The 23,234-nt window shown below is 51.3% G+C and overlaps 1 protein-coding gene across 2 annotated transcripts in view; it reads right to left on the bottom strand.

Annotated features, from left to right (window-relative positions):
* LOC140111496 (immunoglobulin superfamily member 3-like) overlaps window positions 1-18,079 on the bottom strand; it is a 34,533-nt gene extending 16,454 nt beyond the window's left edge. Inside the window, exons 1-5 of one of the 2 annotated variants that reach the window (XM_072132391.1) lie at window positions 17,948-18,079; window positions 16,624-17,001; window positions 14,374-14,781; window positions 9,844-10,197; window positions 2,050-2,445 (exon numbers count right to left, since the gene is read on the bottom strand). In XM_072132391.1, coding sequence (XP_071988492.1) covers window positions 2,050-2,445; window positions 9,844-10,197; window positions 14,374-14,781; window positions 16,624-16,975 — 1,510 coding nt within the window. In that variant the 5' untranslated portion in view covers window positions 16,976-17,001; window positions 17,948-18,079. Of the gene's footprint in view, window positions 1-2,049; window positions 2,446-9,843; window positions 10,198-14,373; window positions 14,782-16,623; window positions 17,002-17,778; window positions 17,911-17,947 lie in introns of those variants that run through there. The other variant, XM_072132390.1, reaches the window with a different exon arrangement.
* Window positions 18,080-23,234: the final 5,155 nt, after the last annotated feature.

Genomic DNA, 23,234 nt, shown 5'->3' with positions numbered 1-23,234 from the left:
ATAGAGAGCGGGAAACCCCGAGGGCAGGAATATAGAGAGCGGGAAACCCGAGGGCTGGAATATAGAGAGCGGGAAACCCCAGGGCAGGAATATAGAGAGCGGGAAACCCGAGGGCAGGAATATAGAGAGCGGCAAACCCGAGGGCAGGAATATAGAGAGCGGGAAACCCCGAGGGCAGGAATATAGAGAGCGGGAAACCCCGAGGGCAGGAATATAGAGAGCGGGAAACCCCGAGGGCAGGAATATAGAGAGCGGGAAACCCCGAGGGCAGGAATATAGAGAGCGGGAAACCCGAGGGCTGGAATATAGAGAGCGGGAAACCCGAGGGCAGGAATATAGAGAGCGGGAAACCCGAGGGGGGAAATATAGAGAGCGGGAAACCCGAGGGGGGAAATATAGAGAGCGGCAAACCCCAGGGCAGGAATATAGAGAGCGGGAAACCAGAGGGCAGGAATATAGAGAGCGGGAAACCCCGAGGGCAGGAATATAGAGAGCGGGAAACCCGAGGGCAGGAATATAGAGAGCGGGAAACCCGAGGGGGGAAATATAGAGAGCGGCAAACCCCAGGGCAGGAATATAGAGAGCGGGGAAACCCCAGGGCGGGAATATAGAGAGCGGGAAACCCCAGGGCGGGAATATAGAGAGCGGGAAACCCCGAGGGCAGGAATATAGAGAGCGGGAAACCAGAGGGCAGGAATATAGAGAGCGGGAAACCCCGAGGGCAGGAATATAGAGAGCGGGAAACCCCAGGGCAGGAATATAGAGAGCGGGAAACCCCAGGGCGGGAATATAGAGAGCGGGAAACCCCAGGGCGGGAATATAGAGAGCGGGAAACCCCGAGGGCAGGAATATAGAGAGCGGGAAACCCGAGGGCTGGAATATAGAGAGCGGGAAACCCCGAGGGCTGGAATATAGAGAGCGGGAAACCCCGAGGGCAGGAATATAGAGAGCGGGAAACCCGAGGGCAGGAATATAGAGAGCGGGAACCCCGAGGGCAGGAATATAGAGAGCGGGAACCCCGAGGGCAGGAATATAGAGAGCGGGAAACCCGAGGGCGGGAATATAGAGAGCGGGAAACCCGAGGGCAGGAATATAGAGAGCGGGAAACCCGAGGGCAGGAATATAGAGAGCGGGAAACCCCGAGGGCAGGAATATAGAGAGCGGGAAACCCGAGGGGGGAAATATAGAGAGCGGCAAACCCGAGGGCGAGAATATAGAGAGCGGGAACCCCGAGGGCGGGAATATAGAGAGCGGGAAACCCCAGGGCAGGAATATAGAGAGAGCGGGAAACCCCAGGGCAGGAATATAGAGAGCGGGAAACCCCAGGGCAGGAATATAGAGAGCGGGAAACCAGAGGGCGGGAATATAGAGAGCGGGAAACCCGAGGGCGGGAATATAGAGAGCGGGAAACCCGATGGCGGGAATATAGAGAGCGGGAAACCCAAGGGGGGGAATATAGAGAGCGGGAAACCCGAGGGGGGGAATATAGAGAGCGGGAAACCCGAGGGCTGGAATATAGAGAGCGGCAAACCCCGAGGGCAGGAATATAGAGAGCGGGAACCCCGAGGGCGGGAATATAGAGAGCGGGAAACCCGAGGGCGGGAATATAGAGAGCGGGGAAACCCCAGGGCGGGAATATAGAGAGCGGGGAAACCCAGAGGGCGGGAATATAGAGAGCGGCAAACCCGAGGGCAGGAATATAGAGAGCGGGAAACCCGAGGGCAGGAATATAGAGAGCGGGAAACCCGAGGGCAGGAATATAGAGAGCGGCAGTAGCAGGGGATTATTGCACGTGGGGGGGGATCTTGGTTCCTGTTCAGACGTCTGTGACACATTTCTTGGTTTCGTTACTTCCTTCCCGTCTCCTCTTACAGAACCTCCATCACCCTCTGGTTCCTGGCGCTGGGCCCGGCAGTTACCGTCATCATCCTCCGATTACCACACAGAAACCTCATGTACTGAAACCATTGTGCACAACCCATTGCTCCTTCAACAATGTCTGATAACAGAGAGCAGTAGATCATATCTGTGGGAGCCGTGGCCACTTACCCAGTGGCTGGACGCTGATCCCGATACTGTTACTGTCGTGCGTCTCCTTTCTCCACGTCTCGTCCGGTTGCTGGATCCGTTCTGTAAGGCGACATTTATACCGCCCACCGTCCGCCTCCGCCATGTTCTTAAATGTCAGAGAGAAGATTCTCCTACTCAATCTCTGGGCCGTCAGGAGACCAGACTCATGTCTCAGCGAATAATCCCGAGCCACCTCCACCTCACCATCGCCCGTCACCGAGAGGACCGTCACCCAGTGGCCTGCTGCCCCCAGGGTGATCCACAACACGTCCATGGACGAAGAAGATCCAGAAACCTCACAATAAAGCGTCAGCGAATCCCCTTCATAGAGCGATGACACCTCACTGCGGAGCGAAACATTGCGGAGAGGGGGTCCTACCGAGAAAATACAACTACTATAATACTGCCCCCTATGTACAGGAATATAACTACTATAATACTGCCCCCTATGTACAAGAATATAACTACTATAATACTGCCCCCTATGTACAGGAATATAACTACTATAATACTGCCCCCTATGTACAAGAATATAACTACTATAATACTGCCCCCTATGTACAGGGATATAACTACTATAACACTGCCCCCTATGTACAAGAATATAACTACTATAATACTGCCCCCTATGTACAAGAATATAACTACTATAATACTGCTCCCTATGTACAAGAATATAACTACTATAATACTGCCCCCTATGTACAGGACTATAACTACTATAATACTGCCCCCTATGTACAGGAATATAACTACTATAATACTACCCCCTATGTACAGGAATATAACTACTATAATACTGCCTCCTATGTACAGGAATATAACTACTATAATACTGCCTCCTATGTACAGGAATATAACTACTATAATACTGCCCCCTATGTACAGGAATATAACTACTATAATACTGCCTCCTATGTACAGGAATATAACTACTATAATACTGCCTCCTAAGTACAGGAATATAACTACTATAATACTGCCTCCTATGTACAGGAATATAACTACTATAATACTGCCCCTATGTACAGGAATATAACTACTATAATACTGCCCCCTATGTACAGGAATATAACTACTATAATACTGCCTCCTATGTACAGGAATATAACTACTATAATACTGCCCCCTATGTACAGGAATATAACTACTATAATACTGCCCCCTATGTACAGGAATATAACTACTATAATACTGCCCCCTATGTACAAGAATATAACTACTATAATACTGCCCCCTATGTACAGGAATATAACTACTATAATACTGCCCCTATGTACAGGAATATAACTACTATAATACTGCCCCCTATGTACAGGAATATAACTACTATAATACTGCCTCCTATGTACAGGAATATAACTACTATAATACTGCCCCCTATGTACAGGAATATAACTACTATAATACTGCATCCTATGTACAGGAATATAACTACTATAATACTGCCCCTATGTACAAGAATATAACTGCTATAATACTGCCTCCTATGTACAGGAATATAACTACTATAATACTGCCTCCTATGTACAGGAATATAACTACTATAATACTGCCCCCTATGTACAGGAATATAACTACTATAATACTGCCTCCTATGTACAGGAATATAACTACTATAATACTGCCTCCTAAGTACAGGAATATAACTACTATAATACTGCCTCCTATGTACAGGAATATAACTACTATAATACTGCCCCTATGTACAGGAATATAACTACTATAATACTGCCCCCTATGTACAGGAATATAACTACTATAATACTGCCTCCTATGTACAGGAATATAACTACTATAATACTGCCCCTATGTACAGGAATATAACTACTATAATACTGCCCCCTATGTACAAGAATATAACTACTATAATACTGCCCCCTATGTACAGGAATATAACTACTATAATACTGTCCCCTATGTACAAGAATAAAACTACTATAATACAGCCCCCTATGTACAAGAATATAACTACTATAATACTGTCCCCTATGTACAGGAATATAACTACTATAATACTGCCCCCTATGTACAGGAATATAACTACTATAATACTGCCCCCTATGTACAGGAATATAACTACTATAATACTGCCCCCTATGTACAAGAATATAACTACTATAATACTGCCCCCTATGTACAGTAATATAACTACTATAATACTGCCCCCTATGTACAGGAATATAACTACTATAATACTGCCCCCTATGTACAAGAATATAACTACTATAATACTGCCCCCTATGTACAGGAATATAACTACTATAATACTGCCCCTATGTACAGGAATATAACTACTATAACACTGCCCCCTATGTACAGGAATATAACTACTATAACACTGCCCCCTATGTACAGGAATATAACTACTATAATACTGCCCCCTATGTACAGGAATATAACTACTATAATACTGCCCCCTGTGTACAGTAATATAACTACTATAATACTGCCCCCCATGTACAAGAGTAAAACTACTATAATACTGCCCCCTATGTACAGGAATATAACTACTATAATACTGCCCCCTATGTACAAGAATATAACTACTATAATACTGCCCCCTATGTACAGGAATATAACTACTATAATACTGCACCCTATGTACAAGAGTATAACTACTATAATACTGCCCCCTATGTACAGGAATATAACTACTATAATACTGCCTCCTATGTACAGGAATATAACTACTATAATACTGCCCCCTATGTACAGGGATATAACTACTATAATACTGCCTCCTATGTACAGGAATATAACTACTATAATACTGCCCCCTATGTACAAGAATATAACTACTATAATACTGTCCCCTATGTACAGGAATATAAAAACTATAATACTGCCTCCTATGAACAGGAATATAACTACTATAATACTGCCTCCTATGTACAGGAATATAACTACTATAATACTGCCCCCTATGTACAAGAATATAACTACTATAATACTGCCCCCTATGTACAAGAATATAACTACTATAATACTGCCCCCTATGTACAAGAATATAACTACTATAATACTGCCTCCTATGTACAGGAATATAACTACTATAATACTGCCCCCTATGTACAGGAATATAACTACTATAATACTGCCCCCTATGTACAGGAATATAACTACTATAATCCTGCCTCCTATGTACAAGAATATAACTACTATAATACTGCCCCCTATGTACAGGAATATAACTACTATAATACTGTCCCCTATGTACAGGAATATAACTACTATAATACTGCCCCTATGTACAGGAATATAACTACTATAATACTGCCCCCTATGTACAAGAATATAACTACTATAATACTGCCTCCTATGTACAAGAATATAACTACTATAATACTGTCCCCTATGTATAAGAATATAACTACTATAATACTGCCCCCTATGTACAGGAATATAACTACTATAATACTGCCCCCTATATAAAGGAATATAACTACTATAATATTGCCCCCTATGTACAGGAATATAACTACTATAATCCTGCCCCCTATGTACAGGAATATAACTACTATAATACTGCCCCCTATGTACAGGAATATAACTACTATAATACTGCCCCCTATGTACAAGAATATAACTACTATAATACTGCCCCTATGTACAAGAATATAACTACTATAATACTGCCTCCTATGTACAAGAATATAACTACTATAATACTGCCCCCTATGTACAGGAATATAACTACTATAATACTGCCCCCTATGTACAAGAATATAACTACTATAATACTGCCCCTATGTACAAGAATATAACTACTATAATACTGCCCCCTATGTACAGGGATATAACTACTATAATACTGCCCCCTATGTACAAGAATATAACTACTATAATACTGCCCCCTATGTACAGGAATATAACTACTATAATACTGCCCCCTATGTACAAGAATATAACTACTATAATACTGCCCCCTATGTACAGTAATATAACTACTATAATACTGCCCCCTATGTACAGTAATATAACTACTATAATACTGCCCCCTATGTACAAGAATATAACTACTATAATACTGCCCCCTATGTACAGGAATATAACTACTATAATACTGCCCCCTATGTACAGGAATATAACTACTATAATACTGCCCCTATGTACAGGAATATAACTAATATAATACTGCCCCCTATGTACAGGAATATAACTACTATAACACTGCCCCCTATGTACAGGAATATAAGTACTATAATACTGCCCCCTATGTACAGGAATATAACTACTATAATACTGCCCCCTATGTACAGGAATATAACTACTATAATACTGCCCCCTATGTACAGGAATATAACTACTATAATACTGCCCCCTATGTACAGGAATATAACTACTATAATACTGCCCCCTATGTACAGTAATATAACTACTATAATACTGCCCCCCATGTACAAGAATATAACTACTATAATACTGCCCCCTATGTACAAGAATATAACTACTATAATACTGCCTCCTATGTACAGGAATATAAATACTATAATACTGCCTCCTATGTACAGGAATATAACTACTATAATACTGCCCCCTATGTACAGGAATATAACTACTGTAATACTGCCCCCTATGTACAAGAATATAACTACTATAATACTGCCCCTATGTACAGGAATATAACTACTATAATACTGCCCCCTATGTACAGGAATATAACTACTATAATACTGCCCCTATGTACAGGGATATAACTACTATAATACTGCCCCTATGTACAGGAATATAACTAATATAATACTGCCCCTATGTACAAGAATATAACTGCTATAATACTGTCCCCTATGTACAGGAATATAACTACTATAATACTGCCCCCTATGTACAGGAATATAACTACTATAATACTGCCCCCTATGTACAGAAATATAACTACTATAATACTGCCCCCTATGTACAGGAATATAACTACTATAATACTGCCTCCTATGTACAGGAATATAACTACTATAATACTGCCCCCTATGTACAGGAATATAACTACTATAATACTGCCCTCTATGTACAGGAATATAACTACTATAATACTGCCCCCTATGTACAAGAATATAACTACTATAATACTGCACCCTATGTACAGGAATATAACTACTATAATACTGCCCCCTATGTACAGGAATATAACTGCTATAATACTGCCCCCTATGTACAAGAATATAACTGCTATAATACTGCCCCCTATGTACAAGAATATAACTACTATAATACTGCTCCCTATGTACAGGAATATAACTACTATAATACTGCCCCCTATGTACAGGAATATAACTCCTATAATACTGCCCCCTATGTACAAGAATATAACTACTATAATACTGCCCCCTATGTACAAGAATATAACTACTATAATACTGCCCCCTATGTACAAGAATATAACTACTATAATACTGCCCCCTATGTACAGGAATATATCTACTATAATACTGCCCCCTATGTACAGGAATATAACTACTATAATACTGCCCCCTATGTACAGGAATATAACTACTATAATACTGCCCCCCATGTACAAGAATATAACTACTATAATACTGCCCCCTATGTACAGGAATATAACTACTATAATACTGCCCCCTATGTACAGGGATATAACTACTATAATACTGCCCCCTATGTACAGGAATATAATTACTATAATACTGCCCCCTATGTACAGGAATATAACTACTATAATACTGCCCCCTATGTACAGGAGTATAACTACTATAATACTGCCCCCTATGTACAGGAATATAACTACTATAATACTGCCCCCTATGTGCAGGAATATAACTACTATAATACTGCCCCCTATGTACAGGAATATAACTACTATAATACTGCACCCAATGTACAGGAATATAACTACTATAATACTGCCCCCTATGTACAGGAATATAACTGCTATAATACTGCCCCCTATGTACAGGAATATAACTACTATAATACTGCCCCCTATGTACAGGAATATAACTACTATAATACTGCCCCTATGTACAGGAATATAACTGCTATAATACTGCCCCCTATGTACAAGAATATAACTACTATAATACTGCCCCCTATGTACAAGAATATAACTACTATAATACTGCCCCCTATGTACAGGAATATAACTACTATAATACTGCCTCCTATGTACAGGGATATAACTACTATAATACTGCCCCCCTATGTACAGGGATATAACTACTATAATACTGCCCCCTATGTACAGGAATATAACTACTATAATACTGCCCCCTATGTACAGGGATATAACTACTATAATACTGCCCCCTATGTACAGGAATATAACTAATATAATACTGCCCTCTATGTACAGGAATATAACTACTATATGCTGCCCCCTATGTACAAGAATATAACTACTATAAAACTGCCCCCTATGTACAGGAATATAACTACTATAATACTGCCTCCTATGTACAGGAATATAACTACTATAATACTGCCCCCCTATGTACAGGGATATAACTACTATAATACTGCCCCCTATGTACAGGAATATAACTACTATAATACTGCCCCCTATGTACAGGGATATAACTACTATAATACTGCCCCCTATGTACAAGAATATAACTACTATAATACTGCCCTCTATGTACAGGAATATAACTACTATAATACTGCCCCCTATGTACAGGAATATAACTACTATAATACTGCCCCCTATGTACAGGAATATAACTACTATAATACTGCCCCCTATGTACAGGAATATAACTACTATAATACTGCCCCCTATGTACAGGAATATAACTACTATAATACTGCCCCCTATGTACAAGAATATAACTACTATAATACTGTCCCCTATGTACAGGAATATAACTACTATAATACTGCCCCCTATGTACAAGAATATAACTACTATAATACTGCTCCCTATGTACAGGAATATAACTACTATAATACTGCCTCCTATGTACAAGAATATAACTACTATAATACTGCCCCCTATGTACAGGAATATAACTACTATAATACTGCCCCCTATGTACAGGAATATAACTACTATAATACTGCTCCCTATGTACAAGAATATAACTACTATAATACTGCCTCCTATGTACAAGAATATAACTACTATAATACTGCCCCCTATGTACAGGAATATAACTACTATAATACTGCCCCCTATGTACAGGAATATAACTACTATAATACTGCTCCCTATGTACAAGAATATAACTACTATAATACTGCCTCCTATGTACAAGAATATAACTACTATAATACTGCCCCCTATGTACAGGAATATAACTACTATAATACTGCCCCCTATGTACAGGAATATAACTACTATAATACTGCTCCTATGTACAGGAATATAACTACTATAATACTGCCCCCTATGTACAGGAATATAACTACTATAATACTGCCCCCTATGTACAGGAATATAACTACTATAATACTGCCCTCTGTGTACAGGAATATAACTACTATAATACTGCCCCCTATGTACAGGAATATAACTACTATAATACTGCCCCCTATGTACAGGAATATAACTACTATAATACTGCCCCGTATGTACAGGAATATAACTACTATAATACTGCCCCTATGTACAGGAATATAACTACTATAATACTGCCCCCTATGTACAAGAATATAACTACTATAATACTGCCCCCTATGTACAGGAATATAACTACTATAATACTGCCCCCTATGTACAAGAATATAACTACTATAATACTGCCCCCTATGTACAGGAATATAACTACTATAATACTGCCCCCTATGTACAGGAATATAACTACTATAGTCACTTACCTGGTGTTTCTGGGGCCACAGTCACCGCTGTGGATTGTCTTCTCCTCTTGGACGCCTCCTCGGTGACATCACACAGGTAGGAGCCTCCATCTTGCTCGGTGACTGGGATGACTCTTAGTGTCCAGGTTCCTTGGTCTTGCCTCCTGATAGATATTTGCCCCTTTGCCTCTCGGGTTCTGTACTCGGTTCTGAAGCTGCTCACACCAGACGGGTCCCAGGTCACGGCTTGGGCCCCATCGTGCAGCCAGGTGATGGTGAAGCGGCCAGCGTGGAGGACGTCTCCAGAGATGGAGCAGGTGATCTCCAAGAGGCTTCTCACGATTTTGCTTTGGACGTTGACCTTGAAGTCTCCACCTGGAATAAGAGATTCTATGTAACGGATCAGACTGGACCGACCCGATTGTTCTAGGCCAGGAGTCAGACACCACAGTAAGTGCAGATTATTCATTATTCTGGTGAAATTATTGTGGAATAAAGTTATCAAGAACTTTGCTTCAGAGCAGGGGACCTCAGGTGGACCTCCACACTTACCCTGCAGAGCGGGGGACCTCAGGTGGACCTCCACACTTACCTTGCAGAGCAGTGGACCTCAGGTGGACCTCCACACTTACCCTGCAGAGCGGGGGACCTCAGGCGGACCTCCACACTTACCCTGCAGAGCGGGGGACCTCAGGCGGACCTCCACACTTACCCTGCAGAGCGGGGGACCTCAGGCGGACCTCCACACTTACCCTGCAGAGCGGGGGACCTCAGGCGGACCTCCACACTTACCCTGCGGAGCGGGGGACCTCAGGCGGACCTCCACACTTACCCTGCAGAGCGGGGGACCTCAGGTGGACCTCCACACTTACCCTGCAGAGCAGGGGACCTCAGGTGGACCTCCACACTTACCCTGCAGAGCAGGGGACCTCAGGTGGACCTCCACACTTACCCTGCAGAGCGGGGGACCTCAGGCGGACCTCCACACTTACCCTGCAGAGCGGGGGACCTCAGGCGGACCTCCACACTTACCCTGCAGAGCGGGGGACCTCAGGCGGACCTCCACACTTACCCTGCGGAGCGGGGGACCTCAGGCGGACCTCCACACTTACCCTGCAGAGCGGGGGACCTCAGGTGGACCTCCACACTTACCCTGCAGAGCGGGGGACCTCAGGTGGACCTGCAGAGCAGGGGACCTCAGGTGGACCTCCACACTTACCCTGCAGAGCGGGGGACCTCAGGTGGACCTCCACACTTACCCTGCAGAGCGGGGGACCTCAGGTGGACCTCCACACTTACCCTGCAGAGCGGGGGACCTCAGGTGGACCTCCACACTTACCCTGCAGAGCGGGGGACCTCAGGTGGACCTGCAGAGCAGGGGACCTCAGGTGGACCTCCACACTTACCCTGCAGAGCGGGGGACCTCAGGTGGACCTCCACACTTACCCTGCAGAGCAGGGGACCTCAGGTGGACCTCCACACTTACCCTGCAGAGCGGGGGACCTCAGGTGGACCTCCACACTTACCCTGCAGAGCGGGGGACCTCAGGTGGACCTGCAGAGCAGGGGACCTCAGGTGGACCTCCACACTTACCCTGCAGAGCGGGGGACCTCAGGTGGACCTCCACACTTACCCTGCAGAGCGGGGGACCTCAGGTGGACCTCCACACTTACCCTGCAGAGCGGGGGACCTCAGGCGGACCTCCACACTTACCCTGCAGAGCGGGGGACCTCAGGCGGACCTCCACACTTACCCTGCAGAGCGGGGGACCTCAGGTGGACCTCCACACTTACCCTGCAGAGCAGGGGACCTCAGGTGGACCTCCACACTTACCCTGCAGAGCAGGGGACCTCAGGTGGACCTCCACACTTACCCTGCAGAGCAGGGGACCTCAGGTGGACCTCCACACTTACCCTGCAGAGCAGGGGACCTCAGGTGGACCTCCACACTTACCCTGCAGAGCAGGGGACCTCAGGTGGACCTCCACACTTACCCTGCAGAGCAGGGGACCTCAGGTGGACCTCCACACTTACCCTGCAGAGCAGGGGACCTCAGGTGGACCTCCACACTTACCCTGCAGAGCAGGGGACCTCAGGTGGACCTCCACACTTACCCTGCAGAGCAGGGGACCTCAGGTGGACCTCCACACTTACCCTGCAGAGCAGGGGACCTCAGGTGGACCTCCACACTTACCCTGCAGAGCAGGGGACCTCAGGTGGACCTCCACACTTAACCTGCAGAGCAGGGGACCTCAGGTGGACCTCCACACTTACCCTGCAGAGCAGGGGACCTCAGGTGGACCTCCACACTTACCCTGCAGAGCAGGGGACCTCAGGTGGACCTCCACACTTACCCTGCAGAGCAGGGGACCTCAGGTGGACCTCCACACTTACCCTGCAGAGCAGAGGACCTCAGGTGGACCTCCACACTTACCCTGCAGAGCGGGGGACCTCAGGTGGACCTCCACACTTACCCTGCAGAGCAGGGGACCTCAGGTGGACCTCCACTTTTACCCTGCAGAGCAGGGGACCTCAGGTGGACCTCCACACTTACCCTGCAGAGCAGGGGACCTCAGGTGGACCTCCACACTTACCCTGCAGAGCAGGGGACCTCAGGTGGACCTCCACACTTACCCTGCAGAGCAGGGGACCTCAGGTGGACCTCCACACTTACCCTGCAGAGCAGGGGACCTCAGGTGGACCTCCACACTTACCCTGCAGAGCAGAGGACCTCAGGTGGACCTCCACACTTACCCTGCAGAGCAGAGGACCTCAGGTGGACCTCCACACTTACCCTGCAGAGCAGGGGACCTCAGGTGGACCTCCACACTTACCCTGCAGAGCAGGGGACCTCAGGTGGACCTCCACACTTACCCTGCAGAGCAGGGGACCTCAGGTGGACCTCCACACTTACCCTGCAGAGCAGGGGACCTCAGGTGGACCTCCACACTTACCCTGCAGAGCAGGGGACCTCAGGTGGACCTCCACACTTACCCTGCAGAGCAGGGGACCTCAGGTGGACCTCCACACTTACCCTGCAGAGCAGGGGACCTCAGGTGGACCTCCACACTTACCCTGCAGAGCAGGGGACCTCAGGTGGACCTCCACACTTACCCTGCAGAGCAGGGGACCTCAGGTGGACCTCCACACTTACCCTGCAGAGCAGGGGACCTCAGGTGGACCTCCACACTTACCCTGCAGAGCAGGGGACCTCAGGTGGACCTCCACACTTACCCTGCAGAGCAGGGGACCTCAGGTGGACCTCCACACTTACCCTGCAGAGCAGGGGACCTCAGGTGGACCTCCACACTTACCCTGCAGAGCAGGGGACCTCAGGTGGACCTCCACACTTACCCTGCAGAGCAGGGGACCTCAGGTGGACCTCCACACTTACCCTGCAGAGCAGGGGACCTCAGGTGGACCTCCACACTTACCCTGCAGAGCAGGGGACCTCAGGTGGACCTCCACACTTACCCTGCAGAGCAGGGGACCTCAGGTGGACCTCCACACTTACCCTGCAGAGCAGGGGACCTCAGGTGGACCTCCACACTTACCCTGCAGAGCAGGGGACCTCAGGTGGACCTCCACACTTACCCTGCAGAGCAGGGGACCTCAGGTGGACCTCCACACTTACCCTGCAGAGCAGGGGACCTCAGGTGGACCTCCACACTTACCCTGCAGAGCAGGGGACCTCAGGTGGACCTCCACACTTAACCTGCAGAGCAGGGGACCTCAGGTGGACCTCCACACTTACCCTGCAGAGCAGGGGACCTCAGGTGGACCTCCACACTTACCCTGCAGAGCGGGGGACCTCAGGTGGACTTCCACACTTACCCTGCAGAGCGGGGGACCTCAGGTGGACCTCCACACTTACCCTGCAGAGCGGGGGACCTCAGGTGGACCTCCACACTTACCCTGCAGAGCGGGGAACCTCAGGTGGACCTCCACACTTACCCTGCAGAGCGGGGGACCTCAGGTGGACCTCCACTTTTACCCTGCAGAGCGGGGACCTCAGGTGGACCTCCACACTTACCCTGCAGAGCAGGGGACCTCAGGTGGACCTCCACACTTACCCTGCAGAGCAGGGGACCTCAGGTGGACCTCCACACTTACCCTGCAGAGCGGGGACCTCAGGTGGACCTCCACACTTACCCTGCAGAGCGGGGGACCTCAGGTGGACCTCCACACTTACCCTGCAGAGCGGGGGACCTCAGGTGGACCTCCACACTTACCCTGCAGAGCGGGGGACCTCAGGTGGACCTCCACACTTACCCTGCAGAGCAGAGGACCTCAGGTGGACCTCCACACTTACCCTGCAGAGCAGAGGACCTCAGGTGGACCTCCACACTTACCCTGCAGAGCATTGGACCTCAGGTGGACCTCCACACTTACCCTGCAGAGCAGGGGACCTCAGGTGGACCTCCACACTTACCCTGCAGAGCAGGGGACCTCAGGTGGACCTCCACACTTACCCTGCAGAGCAGGGGACCTCAGGTGGACCTCCACACTTACCCTGCAGAGCAGGGGACCTCAGGTGGACTTCCACACTTACCCTGCAGAGCAGAAACCGTGAGCTTCGCCTTTCCTGACTTCTTCTCTGTGATCTTTGTCCATGTTCCATCCGGATCTTGGATCCATTCCGATCCTTGGCAGAAGAGATCTCCCTGGTCAGATACCTGCAGCTCCTTGATGGACAATCTATAGGAGGAGTCGCTCAGCTTGTCCATCCGGACATCTCCAGTCCAGAACCTCCCGGAAAAAGAGTCTCCAGGAATAAGAACAAAGTCCCGAGACAGGGCCAAGATTTCGGTTTCTTTATCCCTTGTCAGAAGCCACGAGACGGAGAGATGGGTGTGCCGAGAGGAGTTCCTGGACACGTCACAGGTCACCTCCAGAGAGGAGCCCGCCGTCTTCTCCAGATGCTGGGACGGCAGTGTGACTCGGAGAGTATCTGGAAGGACTAGGGAGAAAGAAAATAGTCTGTAGGCCTCATGTTTCACCAAGAACACGATCTGGATTACCAAATGATAGGATATCCATGCGCCATCTAGACCAGTCCTGACCACCCTTAAGAACACGGTGGACCTTCTAAACATCACCTGCTCTAGAATACATGCAATGTACAACTCACTCTGGATGATGCAATCTAGAACACCCCCCCTCCCTGTGACCCTGCTATAACACTGCCTGTAATCTAGAACCCCCCCCCCCATCCCTGTGGCCCTGCTATAACACTGCCTGTAATCTAGAACACCCCCATCCCTGTGGCCCTGCTATAACACTGCCTGTAATCTAGAACACCCCCATCCCTGTGGCCCTGCTATAACACTGCCTGTAATCTAGAACACCCCCATCCCTGTGGCCCTGCTATAACACTGCCTGTAATCTAGAACCCCCCCATCCCTGTGGCCCTGCTATAACACTGCCTGTAATCTAGAACCCCCCATCCCTGTGACCCTGCTATAACACTGCTGTAATCTAGAACCCCCCCATCCCTGTGGCCCTGCTATAACACTGCCTGTAATCTAGAACCCCCCCATCCCTGTGGCCCTGCTATAACACTGCCTGTAATCTAGAACCCCCCCATCCCTGTGACCCTGCTATAACACTGCCTGTAATCTAGAACACCCCCATCCCTGTGGCCCTGCTATAACACTGCCTGTAATCTAGAACCCCCCCCCATCCCTGTGGCCCTGCTATAACACTGCCTGTAATCTAGAACCCCCCCCCATCCCTGTGGCCCTGCTATAACACTGCCTGTAATCTAGAACCCCCCCATCCCTGTGGCCCTGCTATAACACTGCCTGTAATCTAGAACCCCCCCATCCCTGTGGCCCTGCTATAACACTGCCTGTAATCTAGAACCCCCCCATCCCTGTGGCCCTGCTATAACACTGCCTGTAATCTAGAACCCCCCATCCCTGTGGCCCTGCTATAACACTGCCTGTAATCTAGAACACCCCCATCCCTGTGGCCCTGCTATAACACTGCCTGTAATCTAGAACACCCCCATCCCTGTGGCCCTGCTATAACACTGCCTGTAATCTAGAACACCCCCATCCCTGTGGCCCTGCTATAACACTGCCTGTAATCTAGAACCCCCCCATCCCTGTGGCCCTGCTATAACACTGCCTGTAATCTAGAACACCCCCATCCCTGTGGCCCTGCTATAACACTGCCTGTAATCTAGAACACCCCCATCCCTGTGACCCTGCTATAACACTGCCTGTAATCTAGAACACCCCCATCCCTGTGACCCTGCTATAACACTGCCTATAATCTAGAACCCCCCCATCCCTGTGACCCTGCTATAACACTGCCTGTAATCTAGAACCCCCCCATCCCTGTGACCCTGCTATAACACTGCCTGTAATCTAGAACACCCCCATCCCTGTGACCCTGCTATAACACTGCCTGTAATCTAGAACACCCCCATCCCTGTGACCCTGCTATAACACTGCCTGTAATCTAGAACACCCCCATCCCTGTGACCCTGCTATAACACTGCCTGTAATCTAGAACACCCCCATCCCTGTGGCCCTGCTATAACACTGCCTGTAATCTAGAACACCCCCATCCCTGTGGCCCTGCTATAACACTGCCTGTAATCTAGAACACCCCCATCCCTGTGACCCTGCTATAACACTGCCTGTAATCTAGAACACCCCCATCCCTGTGGCCATGCTATAACATTGCCTGTAATCTAGAACAAGGCAGTAGAGAGCCCGGAGTCCACCACATCTGGAGGCGCTCGTCTCATCAGTTTGGGTTCATGACTCCCTAGGGACTCGCTGCTACTTACCTCTCAGGTTGACTTTGGCGCTGTAGCTGCCGTAGAAGGTGGGGTCGGTGTTGGGGGTGTGACATTCGTATTCTCCGCTGTCCCGATCCTGCAGCTGGCGGATGTGTAGGAGGGTGTAGTCACCCGTCACTCGCTCCACGTAGATGTCTCCGCTGTGCACCCGCTGGCTGTATATGGCGTAGGAGAAGCCGGGGTCCTGGGTGCTCACCACCTGCACCTCTCTGTCCGGGGCCGACGGCAGGTAGATGGAGTACTGGAAGTTCTGCTCGGAGGGGCCCTGGTAACCCCTCACCTTGCACCAGATGGTTATGTGGGAGCCCACGGTGCGGTACAGGGGCCCCTGCTGGACCATCACCTCTCGCTGAGCCCAGGAGACACCTGTGAGAAGAGACATCACCTACCTCTATGAGACATCCACATACAGAAAGATTCCTGAGGCCACAAGAGAGGGGCCCGACCTGTAGGCCCCCCCCCCCTACATCTACCCCCCTGACTGCCCGACCTGTAAGGCCCCCCCCCCTACATCTACCCCCTGACTGCCCGACCTGTAAGGCCCCCCCCCTACATCTACCCCCCTGACTGCTCCCTCTGTACCCCCCTACATCTACCCCCCTGACTGCTCCCTCTGTACCCCCCTACATCTACCCCCTGACTGCTCCCTCTGTACCCCCCTACATCTACCCCCCTGACTGCTCCCTCTGTACCCCCCTACATCTACCCCCCCGACTGCTCCCTCTGTACCCCCCTACATCTACCCCCCCGACTGCTCCCTCTGTACCCCCCTACATCTACCCCCCCGACTGCTCCCTCTGTACCCCCTACATCTACCCCCCCGACTGCTCCCTCTGTACCCCCCTACATCTACCCCCCCGACTGCTCCCTCTGTACCCCCCTACATCTACCCCCCGACTGCTCCCCCTGTACCCCCCTACATCTACCCCCCCGACTGCTCCCCCTGTACCCCCTACATCTACCCCCCTGACTGCTCCCCCTGTACCCCCTATATCTACCCCCCTGACTGCTCCCCCTGTACCCCCTATATCTACCCCCCTGACTGCTCCCCCTGTACCCCCTATATCTACACCCCTGACGGCTCCCCCTGTACCCCCTATATCTACACCCCTGACTGCTCCCCCTGTACCCCGAGGTGCTCACCCAGGAGGCAGAGGAGTCCTATGGAGACGCTCTGCAGGGGGTGATGCTCTGCGCTCCTCTCCATTGCTGCTGCTTGTACTGAGGTCGTTGCAGAATTTCGTGCACAGGAAACCACAGTCTGACAGCGAGACGTCAGATCATACAAGGAACCTACCTATACACGACTTACCACTGGAAACTGACAGCAAGATTACTGTGCAGACACTGAACAAGCAGGGGTGCTGGGAGATGTCAGCTCGGAAGCTGCAGACTGTCTCCTGTTTGTTACAATGTGTCAGGCTCTTCTCTGAAGCTTCTGGCTGTTACCTCCATGACACACAAGCGCTGAGCTCAGCAACAGCCCAAAACCTCGTCACTTCCCTGTCTGTGGAAACCACAGACAGAACCACAACTTCTCCCATCACCTCATATCTGAGCCCCATCACCAACCGGCTACACCCTCGTATCCACTACCCCCTCATTCCCATTCCGCAGGATGGACCTCCACATAACCAGATGGACCCCCTAATACTGCAGGACCCCCCCCCACACAGGAAGTACCTCCACCCTCTACATAACCAGATGGACCCCCTAATACTGCAGGACCCCCATACAGGATGTACCTCCACCCTCTACATAACCAGATGGACCCCCTAATACTGCAGGACCCCCCATACAGGAAGTACCTCCACCCTCTACATAACCAGATGGACCCCCTAATACTGCAGGACCCCCCCCATACAGGAAGTACCTCCACCCTCTACATAACCAGATGGACCCCCTAATACTGCAGGACCCCCCCATACAGGAAGTACCTCCACCCTCTACATAACCAGATGGACCCCCTAATACTGCAGGACCCCCCCCCCCCAATACAGGATGTACCTCCACCCTCCACATAACCAGATGGACCCCCTAATACTGCAGGACCCCCCCCCCCACACAGGAAGTACCTCCACCCTCTACATAACCAGATGGACCCCCTAATACTGCAGGACCCCCCCCCCACACAGGAAGTACCTCCACCCTCCACATAACCAGATGGACCCCCTAATACTGCAGGACCCCCCCCCCCACACAGGAAGTACCTCCACCCTCTACATAACCAGATGGACCCCCTAATACTGCAGGACCCCCCCATACAGGAAGTACCTCCACCCTCTACATAACCAGATGGACCCCCTAATACTGCAGGACCCCCCCACCCCCTAATACTGCAGGACCCCCCCACCCCCTAATACTGCAGGACCCCCCCGCCCCATACAGGAAGTACCTCCACCCTCTACATAACCAGATGGACCCCCTAATACTGCAGGACCCCCCCATACAGGAAGTACCTCCACCCTCTACATAACCAGATGGACCCCCTAATACTGCAGGACCCCCCCCATACAGGATGTACCTCCACCCTCTACATAACCAGATGGACCCCCTAATACTGCAGGACCCCCCCATACAGGAAGTACCTCCACCCTCTACATAACCAGATGGACCCCCTAATACTGCAGGACCCCCCCATACAGGAAGTACCTCCACCCTCTACATAACCAGATGGACCCCCTAATACTGCAGGACCCCCCCATACAGGAAGTACCTCCACCCTCTACATAACCAGATGGACCCCCTAATACTGCAGGACCCCCCCCACCCCCTAATACTGCAGGACCCCCCCATACAGGAAGTACCTCCACCCTCTACATAACCAGATGGACCCCTAATACTGCAGGACCCCCCATACAGGAAGTACCTCCACCCTCTACATAACCAGATGACCCCCTAATACTGCAGGACCCCCCCCCCCCACCCCTAATACTGCAGGACCCCCCCCCATACAGGAAGTACCTCCACCCTCTACATAACCAGATGGACCCCCTAATACTGCAGGACCCCCCCATACAGGAAGTACCTCCACCCTCTACATAACCAGATGGACCCCCTAATACTGCAGGACCCCCCCATACAGGAAGTACCTCCACCCTCTACATAACCAGATGGACCCCCTAATACTGCAGGACCCCCCCATACAGGAAGTACCTCCACCCTCTACATAACCAGATGGACCCCCTAATACTGCAGGACCTCCCATACAGGAAGTACCTCCACCCTCTACATAACCAGATGGACCCCCTAATACTGCAGGACCCCCCATACAGGAAGTACCTCCACCCTCTACATAACCAGATGGACCCCCTAATACTGCAGGACCCCACCCCCTAATACTGCAGGACCCCCCCATACAGGAAGTACCTCCACCCTCTACATAACCAGATGGACCCCCTAATACTGCAGGACCCCCCCCCCCCCACCCCCTAATACTGCAGGACCCCCCCATACAGGAAGTACCTCCACCCTCTACATAACCAGATGGACCCCCTAATACTGCAGGACCCCCCCCCACCCCCTAATACTGCAGGACCCCCCCATACAGGAAGTACCTCCACCCTCTACATAACCAGATGGACCCCCTAATACTGCAGGACCCCCCCACCCCCTAATACTGCAGGACCCTCCCCCCATACAGGAAGTACCTCCACCCTCTACATAACCAGATGGACCCCCTAATACTGCAGGACCCCCCCCACCCCCTAATACTGCAGGACCCTCCCCCCATACAGGAAGTACCTCCACCCTCTACATAACCAGATGGACCCCCTAATACTGCAGGACCCCCCCATACAGGAAGTACCTCCACCCTCTACATAACCAGATGGACCCCCTAATACTGCAGGACCCCCCCACCCCCTAATACTGCAGGACCCTCCCCCCATACAGGAAGTACCTCCACCCTCTACATAACCAGATGGATCCCCTAATACTGCAGGACCCCCCCACCCCCTAATACTGCAGGACCCCCCCCGCCCCATACAGGAAGTACCTCCACCCTCTACATAACCAGATGGACCCCCTAATACTGCAGGACCCCCCCATACAGGAAGTACCTCCACCCTCTACATAACCAGATGGACCCCCTAATACTGCAGGACCCCCCCCACCCCCTAATACTGCAGGACCCCCCCCCCCCATACAGGATGTACCTCTACATGACCAGATTTCCCCCCCCCCTAATACTGCAGGACCCTCCCCCCTAATACTGCAGGACCCCCCCCCCCCCCAATACTGCAGGAGCCCCCCATACAGGAAGTACCTTCACCCTCTACATATCCAGATGGACCCCCTAATACTGCAGGACCCCCCCCCCCCGCAATACAGCAGGACCCCCCCCCCCCTAATACAGCAGGACACCCCCCCCCATACAGGATGTACCTCTACCCTCTACATGACCAGATTTCCCCCCCCCCCCAATACTGCAGGACCCCCCCCCTAATACTGCAGGACCCCCCCCCCCTAATACTGCAGGACCCCCCCCCCTAATACTGCAGGACCCCCCCCCCCTAATACTGCAGGACCCCCCCCCCTAATACTGCAGGACCCCCCCCAATACTGCAGGACCCCCCCCCCCCCTAATACTGCAGGACCCCCCCCCCCCAATACTGCAGGACCCCCCCCACACTGCAGGACCCCCCCCCCCCCAATACAGCAGGACCCCCCCCCCCCCCTAATACTGCAGGACCCCCCCCCCTAATACTGCAGGACCCCCCCCCCTAATACTGCAGGACCCCTCAGACAATGTGACATCCACAGATAAAAAATAGAAGAGAATTTATTGCTTGTTGAGACACACGATGGCGATTTCCTTCTCCGTTCCGAGTGCAAATAAATCATCTGCTTTGGAAGACAAAGGGTTACCCCCGGGGCCCGGGATTATGGCAGGGGCCCCAGGGCATAGTCTGTGGGAGAACAAGGACCGGATCCTTATAAAACAAACTGCATTTCTAATAAAAACCATTGAGGAGCTCTGCAGAGGCGTGTGCTTATTGAGGCGAGCTCCTCAGGGGCGGGGTCACATTGTGCATGTTATGGGTGTGGTTATGGCACTGGAGGGCTGCACTGCCAGGGATGGCACCTACATTAGCAGCTGTGTCCTCCCGTAGCTGCAGAGCCCTCCTATTATTGCATTGGTTTGGCCCACGGTGCCCATTGTTCACATGGGGCGAGTCCATCCAGCAGCGCAGGGGAGGGGTCATCACATGGGGCGAGTCCATCCAGCAGCGCAGGGGAGGGGTCATCACATGGGGCGAGTCCATCCAGCAGCGCAGGGGAGGGGTCATCACATGGGGCAGGTACTTATTGCTGGTGCAGAGGAGAGACCTCCCAGAGGCCGTCAGTCCCACCATCCCCTCAGCTTACGGCTCAGCACATGGTCAGTCCCAGGTCAGTCCATCTCCATGGACATCAGGCGGTGCCGCTCCCTGCGCTTCTCCTGGACCGGCGGCGCCTTACAGCAAAACCGAGAGCTGCAATATCCGATGAGACAGGACACGAGGCCGGCGAGGAGCGAGAGCCCGGCCCCGATCAGTAGTGGATACTGGAAGGCGCTGAGCACTGCAGGGGAAGGAACACAGAGAATTACCCAACAAGCAACAACACAGCGCCACCCGCAGGCCAGGGGAAGAACTGCACGTCTGCTGATGTGGCTGCAGGGTACAGGGGGGCAGCGCTGGGAGGTCACATGACTGTGTGCAGGGTACAGGGGGGGGCAGCGCTGTGCGGTCACATGACTGTGTGCAGGGTACAGGGGGAGGGGGCAGCGCTGGGAGGTCACATGACTGTGTGCAGGGTACAGGGGGGGCGGTCACATGACTGTGTGCAGGGTACAGGGGGAGGGGGGCAGCGCTGTGCGGTCACATGACTGTGTGCAGGGTACAGGGGGGGGCAGCGCTGTGCGGTCACATGACTGTGTGCAGGGTACAGGGGGGGCAGCGCTGTGCGGTCACATGACTGTGTGCAGGGTACAGGGGGGGGGCAGCGCTGTGCGGTCACATGACTGTGTGCAGGGTACAGGGAGGGGGGGGGCAGCGCTGGGAGGTCACATGACTGTGTGCAGGGTACAGGGGGAGGGGGCAGCGCTGGGAGGTCACATGACTGTGTGCAGGGTACAGCGCTGTGCGGTCACATGACTGTGTGCAGGGTACAGGGGGGGGGGTGCAGCGCTGTGCGGTCACATGACTGTGTGCAGGGTACAGGGGAGGGGAGCAGCGCTGTGCGGTCACATGACTGTGTGCAGGGTACAGGGGGAGGGTGCAGCGCTGTGCGGTCACATGACTGTGTGCAGGGTACAGGGGGGGGCAGCGCTGGGAGGTCACATGACTGTGTGCAGGGTACAGGGAGGGGGGGGCAGCGCTGGGAGGTCACATGACTGTGTGCAGGGTACAGGGGGGGGCAGCGCTGGGAGGTCACATGACTGTGTGCAGGGTACAGGGGGGCGGTCACATGACTGTGTGCAGGGTACAGGGGGGGCAGCGCTGGGAGGTCACATGACTGTGTGCAGGGTACAGGGAGGGGAGGGGCAGCGTTGGGAGGTCACATGACTGTGTGCAGGGTACGGGGGGGGGGCAGCGCTGGGAGGTCACATGACT

The sequence above is a fragment of the Engystomops pustulosus genome, unplaced genomic scaffold (assembly GCF_040894005.1).
Source record: "Engystomops pustulosus unplaced genomic scaffold, aEngPut4.maternal MAT_SCAFFOLD_477, whole genome shotgun sequence".
Classification (NCBI taxonomy): Eukaryota; Metazoa; Chordata; class Amphibia; order Anura; family Leptodactylidae; genus Engystomops; species Engystomops pustulosus.
The sequence above is the reverse complement of the archived record's forward strand: the minus strand, read 5'-3'. Positions and strand labels throughout refer to the sequence as shown.